Source organism: Schistocerca gregaria, chromosome 2 (genome assembly GCF_023897955.1).
Source record: "Schistocerca gregaria isolate iqSchGreg1 chromosome 2, iqSchGreg1.2, whole genome shotgun sequence".
Taxonomy (NCBI): Eukaryota; Metazoa; Arthropoda; class Insecta; order Orthoptera; family Acrididae; genus Schistocerca; species Schistocerca gregaria.
In genome coordinates this window covers 887,165,668-887,190,269 of record NC_064921.1, presented here as the reverse complement: position 1 = coordinate 887,190,269, position 24,602 = coordinate 887,165,668, and the positions used below count along the sequence as shown (strand labels likewise).

The following is a 24,602-nucleotide window of genomic DNA, read 5'->3' as shown; positions in this document are numbered from 1 at the left end:
TGAGCACCACAGCTTCTTACTTTGTCAGTCGCCCTTCTGTATGCTGCTTCTTTTCTTCTGTAGATAAAGCTGTCATCAAAACGAAGTTTGTTTAGAACACTGCAGTGCCTTACTAGGCATGATCCTGGTGGAGCTCTATTTTGTTCTCATCATTTTCTTGTTTGTGTAATTAGTAAAAGGTTAATCATGTTGTTGTTGATGCTGCAGTGAGCTACTACAGTGGAAAAGTTGTGAATTTTAGCAGCCGAATTTGCTCAGTTGTAACCAGAGAATGCAAATATGTCAAAGCATATAACTATTGGGGAACAGAAAACGGTATTGCACAGTAGAGTTACTAGTTACCCAGGAGTATGTGGAGAAGAGGTGGAATGAATCTGACAAGCTGTTCGTTAAAAACGAGCCTCCAGTAATAAGGAATATGAGGAACTTGGAGAGATTTGAAAGAAGAAAAAACGGTTGCACTTGCGCCAAAGTAAGAAGTAATGAGAAAGAGGTTAATAGTGTAAGTTTACTTGATGCAGAGAGTACTAACTTTGTAGATATTAAGAAGAGTAAGATAGAGTTATCAGATCCAATGTCATGTGAAAAATGCGGAATCTGATCATTTGTAGCCTTAGACACAGTAAATAGGTGCTGTACTGAAGTACAAAAGTGCATGGATAGTGGCATGGGTGATTAAGTGCAGTAGTATCTAGCCAATTGGGTGATAATGGGTGTCTTATTAGAGACCATGAAGCCCAGGCCAGGGAAGTGCATGTACCACTAATTTTTGTGTTGTGCAATGTGGAACTGCAGACAGTAACTTTGTTATAGATACTTCAGACGATGCACAAGAAGCTATCAATAAGATTGATAGTGTTGTAGTTGTTGTGGGTAGTGAAGTGCTACAGACACATTTATTACTAAAGTATGCAGAATCGTCATCACCTGCAATGGCACTGCCTACTCAGAATGGAGAGGGGGGAGGAGAAGAAAGAGAGAAACATGTTTGTAAAGTTAATGATTGGGCCGACAAGGCTGCATCCTTTGAGGAATGTGCACCTGAGGGCCTAGAGATTCACAAAAGTGATGGCATTTGCAATGCAGAAACAACAGGTTTACATACCTAACAATGTGCCTTGCCTTGAGCCACAGAGGAGTGCCAAGATAGTACATGTGCTGCTGTGGCCTCTGTACATCAGCACTCCTGCCCAACACTGACATCGTAACAGAATGTTGGCTGCCTGCTGCATCAGTGTGACCACACTTGCTGCCTTCAGAACATGCCCAGGGGTGCAGTGCTACCACAGAGTATCGCTACAAGTGTTTTAGTTTTTCTTCAATAAAATATACGACTAATAATGACCTTTTTAACAGTGACCATTGGTCATCATCGTGACAACAATCCACTGCCTCATTTCAAGCCTGCCACTGTACATGTAATGCACCCCACACCTCTACACACCTGTTTTCCAGCCGATGTGTTCAGTGGTATATCCGAAAAGGAAGAACGGAATTAGGTACAGGGACATACAATGAGAACAGTAACAAGAAAGAGGTCATACATTGGAGAGAGTAGAGCCTTGCTCATAAAATCTGAATAGCTACATTCCAAAATGAGTCAAGAGACATACTACTTCCTCCAAGATTCATATTTCATAACACCTATGTTGCTAAAATAAGAGAAATCTGAACCCATACATAAGGTCACTAACAACCTTTCCTCCCTCAAATTGAATAGGAAAAGAGGAACAATGTTATTGGTGCACTGTCTACCCTCTGCCACACACTGTAGATTGCTTATGAAATACAGCTGCACATGTAGACAGAATATCGAATAACCAACTCTAAAGGGCTCACAAAAGATGTTCACCAAGACATTTGCTACCAGTTACCAGCAGTCACATTCTAGAGCACATGGTTCACCTTAGTCTCAATTTAACACTCTTGGAAGATGAAGCCCTTTGAAAATTAATCAGTCAGGATATTTATGCAAACAGTACTATACAACTTCATTGTATTTAAGGAATGGCAACAACAAAATTACCAAAGTCAGTTGTAATAACATTTATCTACATATAACTAGTTTCTATCAAGCAATCATCTTTGCACAGGGTGGGCGAAATAAAACTGGCCAGAAGATATGTACATAACTGATGCAGAACTCACCTTTGTTAGGGTGAGTTAGAATGGAAATTTTTTTTCACATTTTTGGATTTTTCTCTCCTTATAAAATATGCAATTTTCCATATAAAATGATGTATATATATATCATTTACAAACTCACATGGGAAATATTTTTTTAAAAAAATATAATCTAAACTGGTTGTAAATAGGTGATGGAGACTCAAAAGCATATAACGGTGTAGTAACTGCTCAGCCTTATAGTGAGATGATTATCACAAAACTGGAATGTGTTGGTCATGTCCAGGAGAGAATGGACACCAAGTTAAGGAAGTTGAAACAAAGTCTGAGAGACAAGAAACTTTCTAATGGTAAAACCTTAAGAGGCAGAAATAATACCAAGGATTTGTTGAAAATGAAGCAGGCAGTGTGGGCTACCTTCTTCCACAGACTGTCAACTGATGAAAAACCAGTACACTGCCTTTGCCTTCCTGGACCTGATTCATGGTGCAATTACTGCAATGCCCAGTGCTCAAACAGTTCATACAGCCATAAATATTCCATCCCAGCAGCAGTCATGGGTATCATAAAACCTATTTACAGAGTCCTGGCAAATCCTGAATTACTGAAGAAGTGTCTGTATGGTCAGACTCAAAATCCCAATGAGTCGCTCAATAATCTTATATAGACTCGCTTACCAAAAATGTTTTTGTTGGAATGAAGACACTAATGTGGGGTGTCAGTGATGCTGTTATTGCTTTTAATGATGGGAACATTGGTAGGGTGAAATTGCTGGAGCATATGGGAATTAATCCTGGAGCAAACTGCGTCAGAGAACTCGAACGGATGGACAAGGTTTGCACTGATAAAGCAGAGTATGCAGCACAGTTGGCCACAAAGGAGTCCAGAAAGAATAAAAAAAAAACTTTGAAAAAGATCAAGAGGATGATATACAGTATAGTGCAGGGTACTTCTGAGTGACTAAGAATAAAAAAAAGCATATATTAAGTGAGTTACAGTCTTTTGAAACAATAGAAGCCATTCCTGAAAACATACATATTCTGTTGCATTTTTCCTTAAATCTCAGGAAACACTTCTAGTAGAATATTCAAATTTTCAGGGAGTAACAACATACATATCCTGAGTCTACTGAACCAAAAGAATAACATAACGTTATTTATAATTCTTTAGGATAGTGTGCAAAAAAGTACACAAAATTTTAACCGTGTAAATAAAAAATTGTATTTCCAAAAGCAGTGGCTGAAATGCAATCATTGAAGTTCAGTAGACTCAGAATATACAGTTTAATATCCTGTAAAAGTTTCATATCAATAGTGGTTCCTGAAATACAAGGAAGCCAAGCCACTAAATTTAACATTGTCAGGATAGGGTGTTCCAACTCCCCATAATAGATAGTATTCTAGTAACTGGAATCGAGTAAGACTGGAGCACACCAGCCAAGAGGCTGAAAGCATCAATGGGGAATCACTGGTACAATGCGGACACACACAGCATGGATGACTGACAACACAGACCACACAGCAAAATACCAAGATCAGAAAGGAAAATCAAACTGGATACCAAAACAGAGAAACTATCAGTGACCAGAGAAATGAATAGGAAATAATCACAAATGCTGTCAGAACACAACTGCAGTCTGAGCCTCTGCACTGCCGGCTTTAGAGGACCACATAAGCGTCGATAGACTGACGTGGCTGGCATGGCCCACAAATAGCACTGCAGCAGCAACAGCAGTGCTTGCACATTACAGGGGCGCCACATATCGGCTGTCGTCTATGTCCATGCCTTCTGGTGGGCTGTCAAAAATGTTGAACTGGGATACCAGATCCCTCCCTCCCCCCCCTCCCCCCCTCCCTCCCTCCCCCCTTCGAAATGAGCATGTGGGGCCTAAAGCACCCTGGAAACGTTTTGGGAGGTGAACAGGTGGTGTCCCATTTGTGGAGGCCCTATTTGGCAGAAGGAATGCGGTACTTCAAGCACTGTGCTGGGGAACTGCAGTGTGGGGGATGACCGCAGAGCAGAATGAAGCAGTAGCGATGCCTTGACCTCAATACTCACGACCACTAGAGCTGCCGACAGTGTCCTGGAGTGCAAATGGTATTCATGAAGCAGAGGGACGTGAGAGGGCGAGGACTCCAACTCAGAACAATTTGCGAGAGGGCGGGGCCAACACCAGGTAATCCAGAAGAGCATATGTCGGGAAATTGACCAGGGAAACTCTTGTTTCTGTATTGACTTGGAAATGAACACCCTGATGAGCAACTGTGATATCAGTAAACAACTTGGGGGTTTAAGGATTGCTCTGGGGAATTATGGCCTGAAGTTCACACACCACCCTGTGACACAAGTTAGAAGTGAGGGTTTGAACTTACCTGATGCCAGACAGCAGAAAGTTCAGATTTGTCCATCCTCGGAGTGCACCCAGCAATCAGGGCAGTCTACCTGTTGGTGTGTCACAAAACAGTCAGGACAAGAAGGCACCACTGCAGGTGTAGGCTGGAGGTAGGGATGGAATTGGTTCATGTGCTAATACTCCAAACCTTTTGGGGTATCAACAGTCATAAGGTACCACCCGTGAGGGACCACTGCTGTAGCTGGCATACATGAGTGTTTGGTCTGTAGGTTTACTTGGATTGGGGTGCTAGAGATGGAGAAAGTATATGGCTGTTGACCATGGAGTAGTTCTGCTGGACTGTGGTTGTGGACAGGAGTGGACCTGTAGGTGCTCAGGAACATCTTGAGTGCCACTGTCATGGTAAATGCATCCACAGCCTTCAACATTTGTTGCTTAAATTTGTTCACCATCCACTTTGCTTCGCCCTTAGAGAAGTAAAACAGAGGAGTACACAAGTGTTTAATGCTATTGGTGGTGCAGAACTGTTCAAAGACTGTAGCTGTTAACAAGGGTCCATTATCAGTTACGACGATGTGGGGAAGTCCCTCAACAGCAAGACTCTGCAGAAGGGCATTGAGTGTGGCAGCTTTGGTGATGGATGCCATGCTGACCATATAGAGGTAGTCTGAATAAGCATCCATGACAATGAGCCACTTAGAGCCAAGGAAGTGGCCAGCAAAGTTGAGATGAATGCTATTCCAAGGGTGACGGGGAGTAGGACATGGGACAAAAGACTGAGGAGGAGCAGCCTGATGGCGAACACATGCAGAAAGCAGCACACCATAGCCTCCTTGTTCAGTACTAGCCAGTAGATCTGTTGCCTCCCAAGGGCTTTCATCCACAACATGCCCCAATGCCCATGATGGAGGAGTTACAAGACACGAGTGAGTAAGATAGTTGGAATGATAACACAGTAGGTACCCACCCCACACAACCAGCAGAAGAACATTGAGGATGATGGACAATTGATGAGAAAGGCAAGCCCAGACCCAGAATTTGGGATCAGCTGACTTTGAAAAATATTTGGGCCACCCATGGAGTACATATTGTATGACACGCCACAAGACAGGGTTGCGGAGCATGTCTCCGCAACATGAATAACAGTAACGGGAAACGGAGCCAAGGTGTGTTGTCGTTCCACATTAATATGGAAACAGGAGGTCTCCAGTCGGTCAAATGGTGGGTCTAGTCCTGAGGGTAAAAGCAAGAGGGCATCCACATTTGGATGTTGGGCAGTAGGCTTGTTCTTGAGGGTGTAATGGCAGGAGATAAGGAAAACACACTACACTAGTACCTTTGGGCACTTCACTCTAGAAGCTGAGAGTGTGGTCCAAAGAATGATACTAACGGCTTCTTGTCTGTAACGAGGATATACTGGGTTGCAGACAGGAACACATGGAATTTCATCATGGCAAAGATGATCACCAGTACCTCTTTCTCGATTTGTGAGGAGTTGTTTTGGGCAGGTGTCAGCATTTTGGATGCATAGGCGATTGGTTGCTCCCTACCATCATCATTACAGTGTCCCAACACTACACTAATGCAATAGGGAGCAGCACCGGCAGCCAGAACAAAGGGACATGATGGGGAAAAGGGGGTAAGGCATGGGGCAGAATATGACATGCACTTCAGCTGTGCAGAGGCCTGCTCACAGGCCGCTGATCACTGAATCGGAATGCCTTTCTTTTGCATCTGGTTGAGGGGATGCATAATGTGTGCTGCCTGTGAAAGGAACTTGGAATAATAAATCACTTTCCCCAAAACAGCCTACACCTCTTAGAGTTCTGGAGATGTAGGAGAGAGAGTCATTAGTGGAAACATTATGGTCAGTGAGATGAATCCCATCTTTGGTGAGCAAGTAGCCAAGGTAGTCCACTTGTTTAAAAAAAAAAAAAAAAACACGAAGTTTGTGCAGATGGCACTTGGGCCCTGCATCAGGCAATGTAGTAAAGAGGGTATGAAGGTTACACATATGGTCTTTACACGCAGTAGCCGTAACAATTAAGTCATCCAGGTAATTGGTACACACTGAGGTGGACATGGTTGACTGTCCCAGGACTCTCTCGAATATCTCTGGAGCAGAAGAGATCACAAAAGGCAAATGCTTGTATTTGTGTAAGCCAAAAGGCTTGCTGATGAAAAAAGTGTATTGAAATTCATCATCTGGTGGAATCTGTAAATATCCATCAGAAAGGTCTATTTTAGAAAAACATTCACCACCAACAAGCTTTAAGAGCTTGACTTGGTATGGGATAGGTTTCCACCAGACCTTGGGTATTGATCAATACACAAAGCAAGAGGGAGACATTTGGTTTCTGGACCATGACTAAGGTGTGGCTCAAGCACTAGTTGTGACAGGGAATCGAGTTTGAGCTGTCTGTAAGGAGACTGGATGAGGGCGTGCTTGACAGAAAGCGGGCACTGTATTTGGGCCCAAACAGCAAGAAAGCATCCAGGCTGAAAATGTTGCCAGCTGAGTGACTGTTCACAACATACAGCATTAATGGATGCATAACCATCTTGTCCATTGCTGTTGTGGTGAACTGACCTCTAAAGGGAATAGAGCTGTCACCATATGCAACCAACTTGCGAGAGGGCAGGGCCAACACCAGGTAATCCAGAAGAGCATATGTCGGGAGATTGACCAGGAAATCTCTTGCTCCTGTATTGACTTGGAAATGAACATCCTGGTGAGCAATTGTGAGATCAGTAAACAACTTGGGGGTGCAAGGATTGCTCTGGGGAATGATGGCCTGAAGTTCACACACCACCCTGTGACACAAGTTAGAAGTGAGGGTTTGAACTGACCTGATGCCTGACAGCAGACAGTTCAGATTTGTCCATCCTTGTAGTGCACCCAGCAATCAGGGCAGTCTGCATGTTGGTGTGTCACAAAACAGTCAGGACAAGAAGGCTGCTTGCACAGATGTGGCTGGACTGGCTGCTCTGAGGTCATTGACATGTCTGAAAGTGATGAATTACAACACCATGGTATGGAAGAAGGCTTTCGAGAATTCCGTCCGCATGGTAGTGGTGGAACTGCTGAAACTTGGGGGCGGGCCATAAGAAGTTCATTTGCTGCTAGCACGATCTCAAAAGAGAGTGCAATTTTTAGTATGCCATTCAAGGAAGGATTGTCTAGCTTGAGGGCTGCAGTATAAATTCCTGGATCTGGAGCGAATTGGACTACTATGCCATGATGAAGATGATGATCGATCCACCACCTTCATATCGATAAGGCTTACCGACCAATGATCTTCTTCAGTGTGGATGCACTCACATATCCCGAACTCTTATGGGAATTGGTAGATTGTCTGCCATGAGTAATGTGTCTAGTGGGCAGGGGCACTACAAATGTAGTGTGGACAGTAAGTTGGAAATGTGGGTCTCATGGGGAGTGTGCCAGAGATAAGTCCCTGCAGTCGCACTACCCTCTGTGTCCTTGGTGGCTCAGACAGATACAGCGTCTGCCGTGTAATCAGAAGATCTCAGGTAAGGGCACACATTTTCAACTGTCCCCGTTGATATTTATCAATGCCTGTAAGGAGCTAAAGGTCTGAGCTTCATTGTAATTTCATTCTTTGAGAGCCGCAAGATCACCAATGGTATCTGTTCTTTTGGACATGTCTGAAAGAACCGATACCATCTTCATATTCATATTGATAACATTACAGATTGCGTGACAATGGATATCTCGCAACATAGACCTGATGACCTTGACAAAGCTGTCAGCTGTCTACACTGCTACCTCATTTGCATAGGTCAGGCAAAGAAGTCGCCATGGAAGAAGAAACTAGCCATCATCAAACAACTGATTTTCAGATGTCTACCCTAGACAGTCTGATGCAAAGAAACACTGATTTCCTCCAGAAGGAAGACTATGATGGAGTCAATGTCCTGCTGCACCAGAAGACAAAGCAGTGGAAGCTAACTTTTTTCAGACTCACAGTAGATGATTGAAAGAAGAGCCTTCAAGATCTGCTCAGCCTGTCTGACATTTTAAGAGTGCAAATCAAAATAGAGCAATTCCCCAGTAACCTCAGAAGAAGACCACAGAGCTACTAGAGTCAGAAAAGAAGCCACTGCCATGAAAGCACTGTCTATATGACATGTGCTGAAGTGCATCAAAGCTCAGTGTGTCCCAACAGAACAGTCTAACAAAATGCAACAATTTTTGAGCTCAACATGTGGCAGCCTGGCAGGACTAAGCAAAGCTCTAGTTGTGCAAGTAGTAGTTCTGAAACAGAAGGCACCTCAATGAAGACAGTGAAGTATAAGAAGAAGAGCTTGACCAAATATTACTTACTCACACAGACACTTTGCGAAATGACCACAATGAGAAAATCAGAGAAATTATAGCTCATTCGGAATTATACCAACAACTGTTTTTTCCCACACAGCATTTGCAAAAGGAACAAGGAAGGGGGAAATGATAGTGGTACCACAAGGACCCTCCAGAACTTGCTGATTACAGATGTAGATGTAGCTTAGCCTGTCAGACCTTTAACAGTTTCGTAAGACACATGAATAATGCTAAACTTCTGCAGAGCTATGTTCACTGTAGTCTCAGGCCGCACCTGAATGCTTCTAAGTCTCAGAATCTAGAATAAGTATGACAGTTTGCATATTGATCACATACCAGTTATGCACTCAAGTCTCTAATCAACATTGTCATTTAATAGTCAGTAAAATCCAATTTTTGCTATATAAATAAATTTGGTACATAGCTACAGTATTTATGTTATTTCTTTTACATTAGGGATCTGCAACTTTTTGTGCCTGTTAAATTTAGTTCCGTGGCATTTTCTTGACATTTTTAAGTTGCATAATTCAAAATGTTTGTCTTAATGGAGCAGCGTAATAACTGTTACTGTGTATAGTCAACACCACTAATACAAACTTTTAAGCCACAAAGACAATATCAATTGGATTTATGTGATTAACCAACAGTGAAAATATTACAGATGTTTTCAGACTTGCTGTTCAATTCTGGAATAGATAAAACTGTGAGGATGGTGTCCCAGAAGTCTGCAGAACCTGTGTTCTACTACCAATTCTCCTTCAGCAACATTCTCAACACAGTCAGGGGGTTTTCAGGTAAGAATATCACTTAGTGTATTGAGTTTCATTCAATTCCAAAGAGGAATAGTGAATGTACTGAACAGATTCCTCATTTCCAGAATACATTTCATGATAAATCAGTAGTAAAATACTTTTATGAACATGCAAAGAAATGGAGGGAATAAAATAAATGTGGCTTTGAAAGATGCACATAAGAGAAGAGCTTACTTGTTTACTGTAAAATGGGGATAATTGGAACAGTTTTCAACTTTAGAAGAAAAATTGATTATTTTAAAAATAAATATGAAAATCAAAATTATACTGGATTATAGGTCTTACACCTAAAATTATAATTAAATTTGGAACTTAGCCAGTGCTTTTATAGCTCGAAAAAATAAAAACTTGGTGATTCTATTCACCCTGCAGAGAATGGTGAGTAGAAACAACAGTGTTAATCTTTTTATTTTTTCTATTTATTGGTATTTAGAATGAATTGGGGCATGTCAGAATCTGTTTTTGATGATGGAGCATAAGAAAAAAAAAAAAATATCATGTTCAAAAAGTTTTATTCAGTAGACAAACTAAAAACATTGCATTAACTGTGTTTCCTTATTCTGTTAAGGCTGTTATACCTCTAACTATTTTATTGTAATGTTAAATCAGTTAACTTGACTTGTTTGTTAATGCAGTGTCACTGACATCATGTTTGAAAATGAAATCTTTGGATTAGCAAGGCACAGTCCCAGAAGTAATGAAGACCTTTAGAACAACATATCCTTGACGAAAACATGACTCCTCACCTGTTACAGTAAACATGTTCACTCAGCCTTGTTTTGTGTTTTCAGAAAACATGAGCATAACCTTTGCCTTCTAATTACATGCATACAATCTAAATAACTGTTCGCTTCCCTGTACTTTAATGACAGCATAATCTCCTGGGTTGAGAATAGTACCAGGTGGTTCTTCATTTGCATCAAATTCTTGGTCTTCTTCTGAAGAAATACTGATGATTACAATTTTATTCAGCCCACATGTTCTGAAAACATATCCCTACATTTTCCACTGGCCAAAACACAAGCCAGACTAAAGTATACTTTAAAACTGAACTTTTGGCTATTGAAATGGAGTTGCAAATTTGCACAACATGCACTTAAATTACAAAAAGACAATTTAGATTGATACTTACAAATAAAGTTCAAAGAAAGCAAATTCAGCACAACATCCGATCTTTGACATAAGGTGAACAAAACATCAGCTGACAGTGTCACCAACTTGGTAATTCGCAATTTCCCTGTTAGACTGGTTCGCCACCAATGCAAGCAAACAAATATGTTAATGATATTCTGATTGTCTTCTGGCAAGATACAACTTTTTTGGAAGTTTCATCTCAGTTCACCTCATAATGCAAAATGGAAAGGAAGAATACAAATAAATATTTTGCTACAAAGAAATAAGTATTAATATTACAATATAGAAAGGAAAAATAAAAGAAATAAGTACAACTAACAATAAAAAAACAAACTGACAAAATGTCTGTATGTTCATATAGAGAAGTGACATAATTTTACTTTTTTAAAACCAAATGGCTAATATTTGAAAACTGTTGCAGCCTGAAGTTAGCACAAATGAAGGCACTTTCTTGTGTGAAAAGTAACATGTCAGGAAAAAACTGAAGACAGACAGAATGTTGAAGAAGAGTCAGAATCTAATAACAATTGGCAAAACAGAACAAGCCAGAATAATGAGGCTGAAGAGTCTGAAAGAATTCTACAACAATGACAATGTTTGCTGATGACATAAGCATACTAATCAAGGGCCCAAACTCAACCCTAGAAAACAGCTGAGGTGATAACTGAACAGGCCTATAAGTGGTCGCAGCTAAAATTTTAAGTCTTAATCTCAAAAAGACTCATAATACACAGTTGCAAACACGCCATAATGGCTTTTAGTACCAGAAGTAGATATAAATGGCTGTATACTAAATGAAGCACAGTGTGTAAAATTCCTTGAGTTCCAGCTGGATAACAAGTTAAAATGGAGTAAACACATGGCCAAACTAACCGAGAAGCTCAGTTTAGCGTGTTATGCCTCTCAGTTTGTTGACGTGAAGAGAGGAGTGTTTGTTATTTTGCATATTTTTCACTCCATGTTGTCTTATGAAATTGTCTTCTGAGCAGTGCACCTAAAATAAATGGAGTGTTTGTGCAGTAGAAACAATCAGTAAACTGTGCAAAGTTCATAGCCCTGCATTTTGCTTTTTCAAGGATCTTGGAACTTTCACTCACACTTCCCAAAACATTTACTCCTTAATGGTCTTAACTGCTGAGTACAAAATCTTTTTCAACTAAACTGTGACACACACAGTCGCAGCACAAGACACAAAAACTGTTTTCGATTAGACTTTGTCTCTGTCCGGGGCTCAGAATAGAGTTATGTTCTCTGTGGTAAGTTACTGTTATTCAATAAGCTCCTATCTAACATAAAGAAAGAAATTGCGTATATCTACAAACTCAAAAAAAAATTTAAAAAAATATATTAGAAACGTATCTCATTAGACACTCTTTCTACAAATTTCTTGAACATCTAGGTCCAAGGACTGAAAGGTTGTTTAAGATACGTGGTAAGAAGCAATGTTTGTTGTAAAGCTGTAATAATGTACTGTAAATAGGACTCAATATTTACAGATGGTAAAAAATATTTTCTTTGAAATATACCATCGTAATCAAGTAAATATTGAATTGCTACAGGCTGATAAACAGCAGCAGTGTAGTAAAACTGAGGAGGCAGCGCGTTTGCTCAAAGTAGTAGCTTCCTCACTAATTTACTCAAGTAGATCTAGAAAAAGCTAGGATAGAGCAATTTTTGCAACAAGTGGATTATTTTCATTCAAGACACCCATGTAGCTTGTGGTCAAGGAGAGGACATCGCATAGATGAGACTGTAGGCACAATCTCAATAAATACACAATGTGGCCCAAAATATCTTCAATGATTTCAGCATGTGTAACCTGGGATATTTTAACTACGGGATATTTTAACTACAGGCATAATATTTCAACACTGTATTTCATTTTCTTTTGGACTAAACCAACAGAACTTTTGACTAACTACCACAGTGACATATAAAGAAAATGTATTCCTCTGAGGTACCTAACTAGGTTTGTGGCTGGACTGAGAATTTTCTGACAGCTATCACACAACATGTGAGAGAATCATCTACAGAAACGGAATCATGGAGTAGTGTGCCTCAGGGGAGTGTAACAGCACCACCACTATTACTGCTATATGTCGATGTAATAACAGACATTGTCAACTGCAGTCTCTCACCTTTCTTTAACAAATCATGCAGCTAATTATGAGAACATCCAATTTGGTACATCTCAACAAAATACCTGCCTGATGCAACAGAGGCAACCAGCTCTTAATGCAAAGAAATGAAAAATTATGTACATCATAAAATGTTAAATTATTGTATCCTTTACTGCAGTATTAATGAGGAGCAGCTAGAATGAGTCACATCATACAAATATCTGGTAGAAATAAAGTGTAGAAGTATGAAACAGAATATCTTCATAGACTGGGATGTAGGTTAAGCAGATGACAGGTTCAGTTCATTGGTAGGACACTGGGAAACTGCAGACAGTATACCAAAGAGATTACTTCCAAAACAATGGTACTGACTATACTTCAGTACTTATAAAATGCATGTGATCCATATTAAGTTAAAATAACAGAATACACAGAGAGCATACAAGGAAGGGTAGTGTGAATGGTCACACTTGTCTGAATGGGAGACTGTAACAGAAATGCAGAAACGTTTCAGTCAACAGACACATGCTAAAAGACACCATAAACCTCATGAGAAGCGACTTTGAAACTCCAAGAATCAGATTTCATGAAAGGAAATAAGAATTTATTCAGCCTGCTACATATCTGCCTCATTGATATTATTGTTGTTGAGGCCTTCAATCCAAAGGCTGGTCTGACACAGCTCTCCATGCTAATCCATCTCGTGCAAGTGTCTTAGTCTCTGAATAACTATTGCAACCTACAGCCATTTTAACGGTTATTGTGTTTGCTGTATCCTGACACTAGTGCAAGTGAGTGTAACTGTGAGTGCACCGAGTGTAGTGTTGTTACGTTTGTGTACTTAAATCAACTGCCAACTGTATCAGTATGGGCCAGCCACTGGAGGTTGCCTGTATGAAGCATGCAAATGGCACAGTCTCTGCTGCAGTGTCTACCAGCAACTCGCTCCTATATACACATTTAGCAGTATTGACTGAAGCTCCCTATGTTCTTTTAGTTTGTACCACTCATATTAGTTGTTCTGTGTATCGCTGATGTTGCACCCTCTGTATGTTTCTTTTGTTTTGTTATGTGTGGAGTCATGAGAGGCTTATTTCTTTTATTGTTTACAGATTTGTGAATAAAACCATATCTGTGTTACATGGACGGGTTTCTTGTATTCCTTGGTTTGTGCCTGAATCTCCCTCTACAAGTTTTAACTACCCATGCTTCCCTTTATTCACAGAGTGACGATTCCTTGATCTGAAGTGTCCTGCCAACTGATCCCTTATTTCATTCAAGTAGTGCCATAAATTTCATTTTTACTTGGTTTAATTCAGGACCTCCTTAGTAGTTATTCAATCTACCCACCTAATCTTTAGCATTCTTCTGCAGAACAACATTTCAAAATCTTCTTTCTTGTCTGAACTGCTTATCATCCATGTTTTACTTCTGCACAAGGCTACACTCCACAAAAGATTTCCTGAAACTTAAATTTATGTCAAATGTTAATGAATTTTTTTGTTTCAGAGATGTTTCTCTTTCTGCTGGCAGCCCGCATGTTACATCCTCTCTACTTTGGTCTTCATCAGTTATTTTGCCCACCAAATAGCAAAACTCATGAACTACTTTTAGTGTTTCATTTCAAAATGTAATTCTCTTGGCATCACCTAACTTAATCTGTCTATTTTCCATTATCATTGTTTTATTTTTGTTGATCTTCATCTCATAATCTTTTTTCAAGATACAAGATACTATCCATTCCACTCAAGTGCTCTTCCTAGTTGTTTGCAGTCTTGGGCAGGATTGCAATGTCACTGGCAAATGGCAAAGTTTATATTTCTTCTCCCTAAAATTTACTTTTTCCGAATTCCTCCTGGTTTCCTTGACAGCTTTCTCACTCTACAAATTGAATAACATCAGTAGGGTGACAAACTGTCCTGTATTTCATACGACCTCTCTTATTTTAGCAATATTTTTTTTTAGGTTTCTGGCTCCCTTATTGACTGCCTGTTTCTCCCATATATGTCATCAGTGATAACTGTTGAAAATATTAATTCTGCAAAGTGCTATCGGTAGCTCAAGTTCCACACCCAATACATCTTCAGAAGTTTTCACATAAGAATCAATACTACTGCAGACTATTTGCACTTCTACACAAAGAAGACTATTTGGCTCAAAGGAATGTGAGGAGCAGAGAAAGAATGACAGGGTCTAAGTGTCCAGAGGAGTCATGACAGGGGGAATATTTACTTATTTCTCAGTTGGTATTGGCAAACCACATATGTAGTCACCTCGTACCAATTAGCTGTGGTACAAATAACATGTAGAAGTAACAAGGATACATGAAAGAAGATCATAGAGACATTCATATTTAAAAGGCTCATTATGTTATTTATTTCTAAATTGACTCACACAATGCAACAACATTTCTCAACAATTCAAAAGAGAAACAGCAGCAGCTTAGAATTGATTAATTGATTGACAACAGTTTTTATTATAATTCCAAGAGTTCTTTGAAATTTACACAAGAAGATAAAAATTGCAGGCTTCTGCACCTTCTTTAAATAAGTAATACATATTTGCAAATTTGTTACATGTTATTGGTATTATATTTGTGTATTATATGCCGTGAACATATAAATTGTTTTATTTAGATTAGAGCAGATTCATTTTCAATTCTGTAGAACCATGAATGAGGTGTATTTGTAGGTACGTAACATGTCAGAAAACTTAACACACACACACTTAGAACACTCGCATATAATGATCATTTCTAAATTTACACCACAAATGGGTCTTATTAAATGCTTTTGCACCCCAAAAACTCACTCTCCGTTTGTGGAGTCACCCCAAAATATGACATTGTATGAAGTAATAGAGTAAAAGTAAGCAACATATGCTAGTTTTTTATATATATCCATAGACAACTGTTCCAAGAAAATGAGAGGTAGATGTGCAGTTGAAATTTATTGCAGCCAAATCTCCCATAAACCTCCCTTAAAATTATGGTCAAATTTTGCTCATCTCCTTTAAAACCATTATCAAACATTACTTGCCCTAAGCATCAAGGATTGGCTTCAGCCCTCTATCACTACCTACTCAATTACTGCTTGCCTTTCACGTTCTTCGATCCTTATTACTGCAGTCTGGTTTCTGTGCAAGTGATAAAGAACATTTTTCTTCCTGTACTTTATTCCTGCTACCTTGAGAATTTCAAAGAGTATAGTTCAGTCAACATTGTCATATGCTTTCTCTAAAGCTACAGATGCTATAAGCATAGGTTTGTCTTTCCATAAGCTATTTTCTAAGATACATCATATGGTCAATATTGCCTCATGTGTTCTTACATTAATCCATAACACAAACTGATCTAGTACCAGATTTCACATTCGTCTATAAATGCTTTGTGTCATTGTTTTGTAACCATGATATATTAAACTGATGATTCAGTAGTATTCACATCTGGCAGCACCTCCTTACTTTGAAATTGGAATTACTACATTGTTCTTGATGCCTAGGGGTATTTGGCCTGTCTGATTCTGCTTCTACAGCAGGTGGAATGGTTTCATCATTGCTGGCTGTCCCAAGAACCTAAATCTGATGGAACATCATCTGCTCCACTTAGGATTGTCAAATTCTTCTCACTGTATATCTCCCATCTCATCTTCACCTACTTCCTCTTCCTCCTCAATAATATAATATAATAAACAGCTCACAGAAAGGGCTATCTTAGGAGCAAATTCCTTACAGATGTCGATAGGGATTGATCAGGCTCTGAACTCTTCGTAAATTTCAATGTTTTTATAAACAGTTTACCTAAACACATCTGCCTCCAGTGGAATCAGTTTTATGGAATACCTAACCTTGTAGAGATCTTCAAACATATCTCTTTCTAGCTCAGCTTTGTCCTCTACATATACACTAAATGACTTATTTTGAAGATAATGGCACATCGTATTACTTCTTGTGCCATATACACTCTAAAGGGGGGGGGGGGGGGAGGGGGGGACGCACCAAGAAGAAATGTACATGTACAGACAAACGATTACAAACTCAGAAAAATTGGATGACTTATTCAAGAGAAACAGCTTCAAAAACTAAGCAAGTCAGTAACACGCTGGTCCACCTCTGACCCCTTCACAAGCAGTTGTTCAGTTTCGCATAGATTGAAAGAGGTGTTCGATGTCCTCCTGAGGGATATTGTGCAAAATTCTGTACAACTGGCACTTTATACCATCAAAATCTTGAGCTGGTGGAGGGCTCTGCCCATAATGCTCCAAATGGTCTCAGGCAAGCTTGAAGACAAGCAGCAGGAACTTTGCTGCATACAAGCAGCAGAAACTCTTGCTGCATGCAAGCAGAGATTATCTAGCTAAAATGTAAGCCAAGGATGGCTTGCAATGAAGGGCAACAAAATACAAACACAAATACAAACGTACAACTGTGCTGTAAGGGAGCCACAGTTGACAACTAAAGGGATCCTGGTATGAAACTCTAATGGTACCCCCGACCATCACTTCTGGTTGTCCGGTTGCATGTTGGGTGACAGACAGGCTGGCTTTCCATTGCTGTCTGTAGTGTCTCAAAACATGTCTTCATTTGTCATCAAGGCTCAGTTTGAAGTGGGATTCATCACTGAAGACAATTCTACTCCAGTCAAAGAGATCCATTTCCGAGGACATGTCTGGAGACACTCCAGGCAGCTGTGGGATACCAGCCCGACTGTCACCCACTACAAGGCTCAACTACCAGGAGTGCCATTTATTTTCATAGCAGGACCCCCTTGGTTGTCATCTGCAATACCCTTACAGCACAGAGGTATGTTGATATTCTACACATCATTTTGTTGCCCTTCATGGCAAGCCTTCATTGGCTTACAATTCAGCAAGATATTGGCTATCCACACAGAGCAAGAGTTTTGACTGCTTGTCTTCATGCTTGCCAAACACTACCTTGGCCAGCAGGGTCACTGGATCTCTCTCCGGTTGAGAATTTTTGGAACATTATGGGCAGGGCAATCCAACAAGCTTGGGATTTTAATAACCTAATGCACCAATTGGACACAATTTGTCACTTTATCCCTCAGGAAGACATCCAACAACTCTAGTAATCAATGTGAAGCTGAACAGCTGCTTGCATAAGGGACAGAGGTGGACCAATATGTTACTGACTTCTTCAATTCAGGAAGCTCATTCTCTTGACTAAATCATCCAATTTTTCTTAAGTTGTAATCATTTGTTTGTATGTACCTATAAAACATCTATCAATTTCCATCCCATTCTGATAATTCATTCACGGTGCATCATTGTTTTTGTCTTAGAGTGTATTAAGGTTTCCTTCCATATGACTGCTGTCAGGAGTGTGGGAGGACTGACTGGGTACAGACATGATCCACAAAATCACCAACCAATATCAATGACATCCATCTGTTGCAGAATCTTACAATATATTTGGAGCTCAAATGTAATGAGGTATCTCAAGCAGAATGACATCCTCCACGCCAAAGGACAACAACAGTCATGTAAAATCCCATTCACTCTCTTTTCACATGATGTTTTGAAACCCATGGAATAGGGCAGTCAGGTAGATGCAATATTTCTTGACTTCCAAAAAGCATTTGACTCAATACCACATCTGCGCTTACACACAAAACTTTTGTCATATTAGGTCTTCTTCATTTAGTGTTCAACCCTGAGGTTGGTTTGCAGCAGAGTGCCATTCATCTCTTCTGTCTATGTGTTACATCCAACGTCCTTTATGATCTGTTGCAAGTATGATATCCTTAGTCGCCCCAGCCGATTCCTTCCCTCAATAGCTCCTTCTGCTATTGTTCCCATGATGATGTTGTGTCATAGGATGTGCCCTACAAGTTTGTCTCTTCTCGTTTGCATGTGCCTCCACAGAGATCTGGTTTCCTGTGCTCTTCTAAGCACTTCTTCATTTGTTACTTTGTCTCTCCAGCTGATCTTCGTAATCCTTCTATAGCACCACATTTCCAGGGCCTCTAGCCGTCTTCTCTCTTCTCTTCCAAATGTCCAAGTTTCACATCCGCATAGGGTCACACTCCAAATGCAACATTTCATGATATGTTTCCTTATTGTCAGACTAATGATGCTGGTGAGTAAGTTCCTTCTCCGATTAAATGCAATTTTGGCCTTTTGTATTCTAGTCACAATTTCTTTCTGGCTTCTACCATCTCTTGTGATTTTGCTTCCCAGGTAAGTAAATTCATCTATCACTTCCAACTCCTCTCTTGCAGTTCTCATTCTGAGAGGTTCATATTCTGCTCCTGTACTGCATACCATCACTTTAGTCTTTTTCTTGTTTCTTCTCATTCCATAATGATTGCATAGAATTTTTTCCATTGTTCTGAGAACTTCCTCTAGATCTTCTTTTTCTGCATGATTATAGCAATATCACCTGAATAGCATAGCATGCCTATCTTCTGCCCATTCATTTTGATCCCCACCTCAGTAATTTCTCGAACTTGGTCTATAGCTTCATGGATGTAAGTACTGAATATAAGAGGAGAGAGAGCACATTCTTGCCTTACCCCTTTTCTAATATTTGCTTCTTGTTCCTGATGACAGTTCCTAATCACTGCCACCTCATTCTCATAGAAACTGAGTTTCACACAGATGTCTTTGTACTTTATTCCACTTTTCCTCAGCACTCTGAACATCTGGCAAGATGGCGCCGATAGGAAAGTGTAGTGACGCTTCTCTCTCGCTAAAAAGGCAAAAAATGAACAGTTCTTCGTGTAGAGAATGTCATAAGCGTGTGATGAAGGGTATTCTGTGTATCAAATGCAACTTCTGGTTACACGACAAGTTCGCGAAAGTGAATCTAAAGTTCGTCAGCGATGATATTCCGTGGACATGTCACGGTTGTTTACGTGACGAAACGGCCGATCTTGTAAGTGTAGTTGATACAAAAAGAGAAATTATAAAGATACTACGAAGTGACATTGAGGCATTAAAAACCCAACTTTCGACCAGCAAGAAAGAAAACGATACATTAATACAAGAAAAGAAGTCATATGTGTGTAAAAGCCGTCAAACGGAAAAGCAAGAAGATCGCGAAAATACGAGTGAGCGATCGGATTTTAAAAACAGCATTTCAAGTGCTCCCGTTGATGTCTCGGTAAACTCAGTAAGCCAAAAACCGGAAGATAAATACAAATGGAAGGTGGTGACATACAGCAAAAGAAAAAACAAGGTAACAGATACGCAACAAAAGGAAAATGACTTTTTAATAATTGGCGATTCCCTGCTGAAGAATATTGCTGTCCCCAATTGCAAGATCGACGTACGACCTGGAATTAAAACGCAACAGCTCGGTAAACATTTTAAAAATATGGTAAATGCAAGACAAGATACTACAGAACCAGATTCTGAAATCAGACATAACTATAAAGGGGTGTTTATACATGTTGGAACGAATTCGTTAAGGAGCAGTAGTGAGGAAGAAATGGCAAACGAAACAAGAAACATGATTCGTCCCGCAAGAAATATGTACGCGGGATCTCGGCTTAGCGGAATCATAAACAGAAGGTCGGTGAGTGAAAAATATATCCCCAAAATAAACTGTGCTCTTAAAGAACAATGTGATCGTCTTGGGGCAATTTTTATAGACCCAAACAAATTCCTATGTGAAAACTCACTAGCGAAGGATGGCTTGCATATAAATAGACTGGGGTCTGTAACGTTCAGCAGAATGTTTGCAGATGTGTGCAAAATCATTAGAAGCAAGGGAAACTAATATGACCTGAAGGGGGTGAAAAATCATACACTCTAACTGGAAAACAAAAATATAAGCACCATACAAAAAAAGACGATACTAAAGAATTTGCTCCAGAATACAGCTCACAACATGTAAATCAACAAAAGAAAAATTACATAAAAGTACTTCATCAAAATATTCAATACTTTGATAACAAAAAATTAGAAGCAGAAGTACTCCTGAGTGAAGTAAGACCAGACACATTATGCATAAGTGAACATGGACTAACTGAAAGTAAAATACACAATGCTGCAGTAAAGGACTACAAACTAGTTAGTTACTTCTGCAGATCTAAATATAAGGGTGGTGGCGTTTGTATATATATTAAAACAGGTACTCTATCAAAGAATGTAAACAGTGAAGCTGCTACATTGCCCATAGCTAGAGAAAAATACTTTGAAGTTACTGGTATAATGGCAAAGGATTTTAGAGTGTTTTGTGTGTACAGGACACCATGTGGCAATATTAGCATCTTTCTGAGAAAAAAAACTGCTAGCTTATTGAGAATGAATATGAAGAGAAATCTTATTATATGTGGAGACTTCAACATTGACATGGGAAAAAGACACAAAAATAAGACAGGATTTTGAAGAATTGTTAAGACAGCATAACATGAAAGTGAAAATAACGGCACCAACAAGAGTGACTTCACAAAGTGAGACAGTTATTGACAACATAATTACTAATATGTGTAACTATGAGTCACATGTAGTTCGTACAGAAATATCTGATCATTATGGACAACTAATCAGCTTTTGCAGAAGTAATGACACAGTATCAGAACCAAAACAAACAACCAAAGAAATTAGGATCATCAGTGAACAAAATATCAACATCTTTAGAACAATGTTAAGTAAGGAAACCTGGAATGAAACCCTAGACCCAGAGTGTAAATGAAAAATATGATGCATTTATTTCAACAATTAAGTACCATTTTAAGGTAGCATTTCCCAAAATAAAGAGACAAGAAAGGCAGCAAGATCAAATACAGTGGATTACCAGTGAAATACTAGAACAGCAAAGGAAGCTTCAGGATGTGAGACGGATGGGCGAAAATGAAAACTATAAAATGTTAAAAAAGAAGTATAGAAAAACAATAATAGAAGCCAAGGCAAGAGCAATTGACACCACCGTAGCAAACTCAAAAAAACAAGGCAAAGGCAGCCTGGAATGCAATCAATGCTGAAAGAAAGGAAAAAGATGGGTCAAACAAAGAAGAAGGTATTAGGTCAATTAAAATAGACAACACAGTAGTCACAGATGGTATGGAAATAGTAAACATACTGGATAATAACTATATCAGTGTAGTGGAAAATTTAAAATTGGAAAGAAATAGTTAAAAACAGAATGGTATTAAGGCACCAAAAAGATCATGCAGTACTATGTTCTTAAGACCAGTCACGGAAGATGAATTGCGGAAAACTATACAGAAACTGAAGCCCAAGAAATCAGTGTTTCAGAATACTTATGCCATTAAATCTGTATATATTGCTATTCATTATCAGTGATGTAAAAATGTAAGCGAAAGGTGAGGAAAAATAAGTGATAATGAATGTTAATACTTTGACATGTCCTATATTACACGTACATTTACTGAACAAAATGTAATCTTACAGGATCAAATAAAATTCAATTCAATTCAATCTCTTGCCAGATAACATTATCAAATGCCTTTTCCATGTCTGATAAATTGCTTTTTGATAACGAGTCTCAGTGCCAGAATCACCTCTCTTGTTCCCAATCCCCTTCTGAAACCAAACTGATCTTCACTCAGCATATCCTCCACACTATCTTCAATTCTCTTCAAAACTATTTTTATGAGAATTTTTGATGCATGTGATATTAGGCTTAGAGTTCAGTACTGTTCGCATTTTGTAGCTGCTGCCTTTCTTGGTATAGGAACAATGATACATTTCTGGAAGTCCATCAGTATCTCTCCTGTGTTATAGATGGACCTAATAAGTTTGATCTGCATCATTTTCATGCTGTCACCAGCATTCTTTATTAGTTCTGTAGGGATGTCATCAATACCCATTGCTTTGTTGTCCCATAGTTCATTTAGAGCTCTGTCAAATTCTTCTTGCAGAATGTCATCTCCCTTGTCATCTTCGTCTACTTGCTCTTCTCTTCCTATTACTTCCTCTGAAAGAGGTGTTCCAGCATACAACTCCTTTATGTATTCTTTCCATGTCTTCACCAAACAGCATTTTCCCCACTTTATTTTCTATTGTGCCTGAGAGTGTTGTTTTACGTTTGTTAAAAAATTGATTTGCTATTCTGTAGGCTAAACCAGTTCTTCCGTTTTGCATATTTTCTTCCTCTTCTCTGCACATTTCTTCAATAAATTTTCTTTTGCTTTCCTAGCTTCTCTATCAACTAAATTCCTTAGTCTCCTGTATTCAGCTTTTCCTTGTTCATCAGTTGCATTTTTGTATAATCTCCTGTTTTCTGTAAGCTCAATAATACCTGCTGTAATCCATTTCCTCTTGTTTTTGGGTTCAGTTCTTCCAACTATCTTTTCTGCTGCTTTGTATATACCAGATTTAATTTGATCCCAATCTTCATTTACTCCACAATGTTGAAAATTATTAGCTAGGTTGTCCGTTTCATGAGCATAGCGCTTTGGCAGTCCCTCAGTTTTCAGTTTTTCTAGTTCCCATTTAAGTTTTACTAGCTTCTTCTTGAATCTTTGAATCTCAGTGAACTTTTCATCAGGACTAGGTTATGATCACTGCCTATGCCTGCAGATGGATAGCTCCTGCTATCTTTTATCTGGTTCTTAAAACATGCTTGCACTAGAATGTAATGAATCTGTTGCCTCCTTAGATCTCCAGGGGCCTTCCATGTGTATCTTCTTCATTTGTGATGTTGGAAAAGTGTGTTTGCAACAACTAATTGGTTCCTCGAGCAAAATTCGTTATTCGATCTCATCTTTCTTTTCTTCTTCCAAGTCCATATTTGCCAACAATTCCTTCCTCCAGTTCTTCACCCACCATCGCATTCCAGTTCATTTCTTCACATATTTCGTCAATGACTGCATCTTCTCCTTTGGATGTTGGCATGTATATTTGTATTATCACAGTGTCCTTTGGTTTAGTTTCAAGTTTGACTAGTATTATTCGAGAGCTATATTGCGCATGTCCCTTGACATGTGAGTTATAGTTTTTCCTCCAAATTATTCCAATTCCTCCCATTCCTGGTCTATCTTGGTCAGTTCCGGTGTGGATGACTCTGTATTCTCCAGACCAGAAATCACCTGGTTGGGGCCATCTCATCTTTGATATGCCTTGGATATCGATTTCCAATTGTTCCATTTCAAGTTTTACATTTTCTAGCTTGCTACACTGAAGCAGTGTTCTCACATTCCAAGTGGCTATGTTAAAATTGGGATTCTCTTCCTTCATGTTGTCTGTATCTTTTGCAGTCCCCACCCCGAGATCCAATTGGGGGACTATTTTATCTTCAGAAAATTCTATGGAAGATACTGACATGGTTTGCTGCATATTAGGTATAAAGTGTAATTCATGACTGAAATCAGAATTTCTCTGTAGGGAGGATGCAGCATGATGTCTTGAATGGAGACTCAACAGATGTGTTATTAATTTAATGGGTGTCTAGGGAAATGTTTTGGAATCTTTGCTGTCTAGGTTGTATATTAATGATGTGGCAGGTAAGCACAATCTTTTTGTAGATGATGCAGTTATCTATAATGAAGTACTGACCAAAAAAAGCTACGCTGATATTCTGTCAGATCATGACAACATTTCAGAAAAATGTAAACTACGGTTTGATTTAAAGGTTCTGAAACATAAAACTTCACAAAATGCAGGAATGTAGCACCCTATGACAACAATATCAATTGGTCACAAGTGAGATTAGTCACGCCATACAAATTCCTGGATGTAACAATTATGGGGATATGTTGTGGCTCAGTTGTATGCAAAGCAGGT

The 24,602-nt window shown here is 39.2% G+C and overlaps 1 protein-coding gene across 1 annotated transcript in view; it reads left to right on the top strand.

Annotated features, from left to right (window-relative positions):
* LOC126335318 (esterase FE4-like) overlaps positions 1-24,602 on the top strand; it is a 299,162-nt gene that overhangs the window by 256,149 nt on the left and 18,411 nt on the right. The window contains exon 9 of the mRNA XM_049998474.1: positions 9,484-9,616. Within this exon, the coding sequence (XP_049854431.1) occupies positions 9,484-9,616 (133 nt within the window). The remainder of the gene's footprint in view (positions 1-9,483; positions 9,617-24,602) is intronic.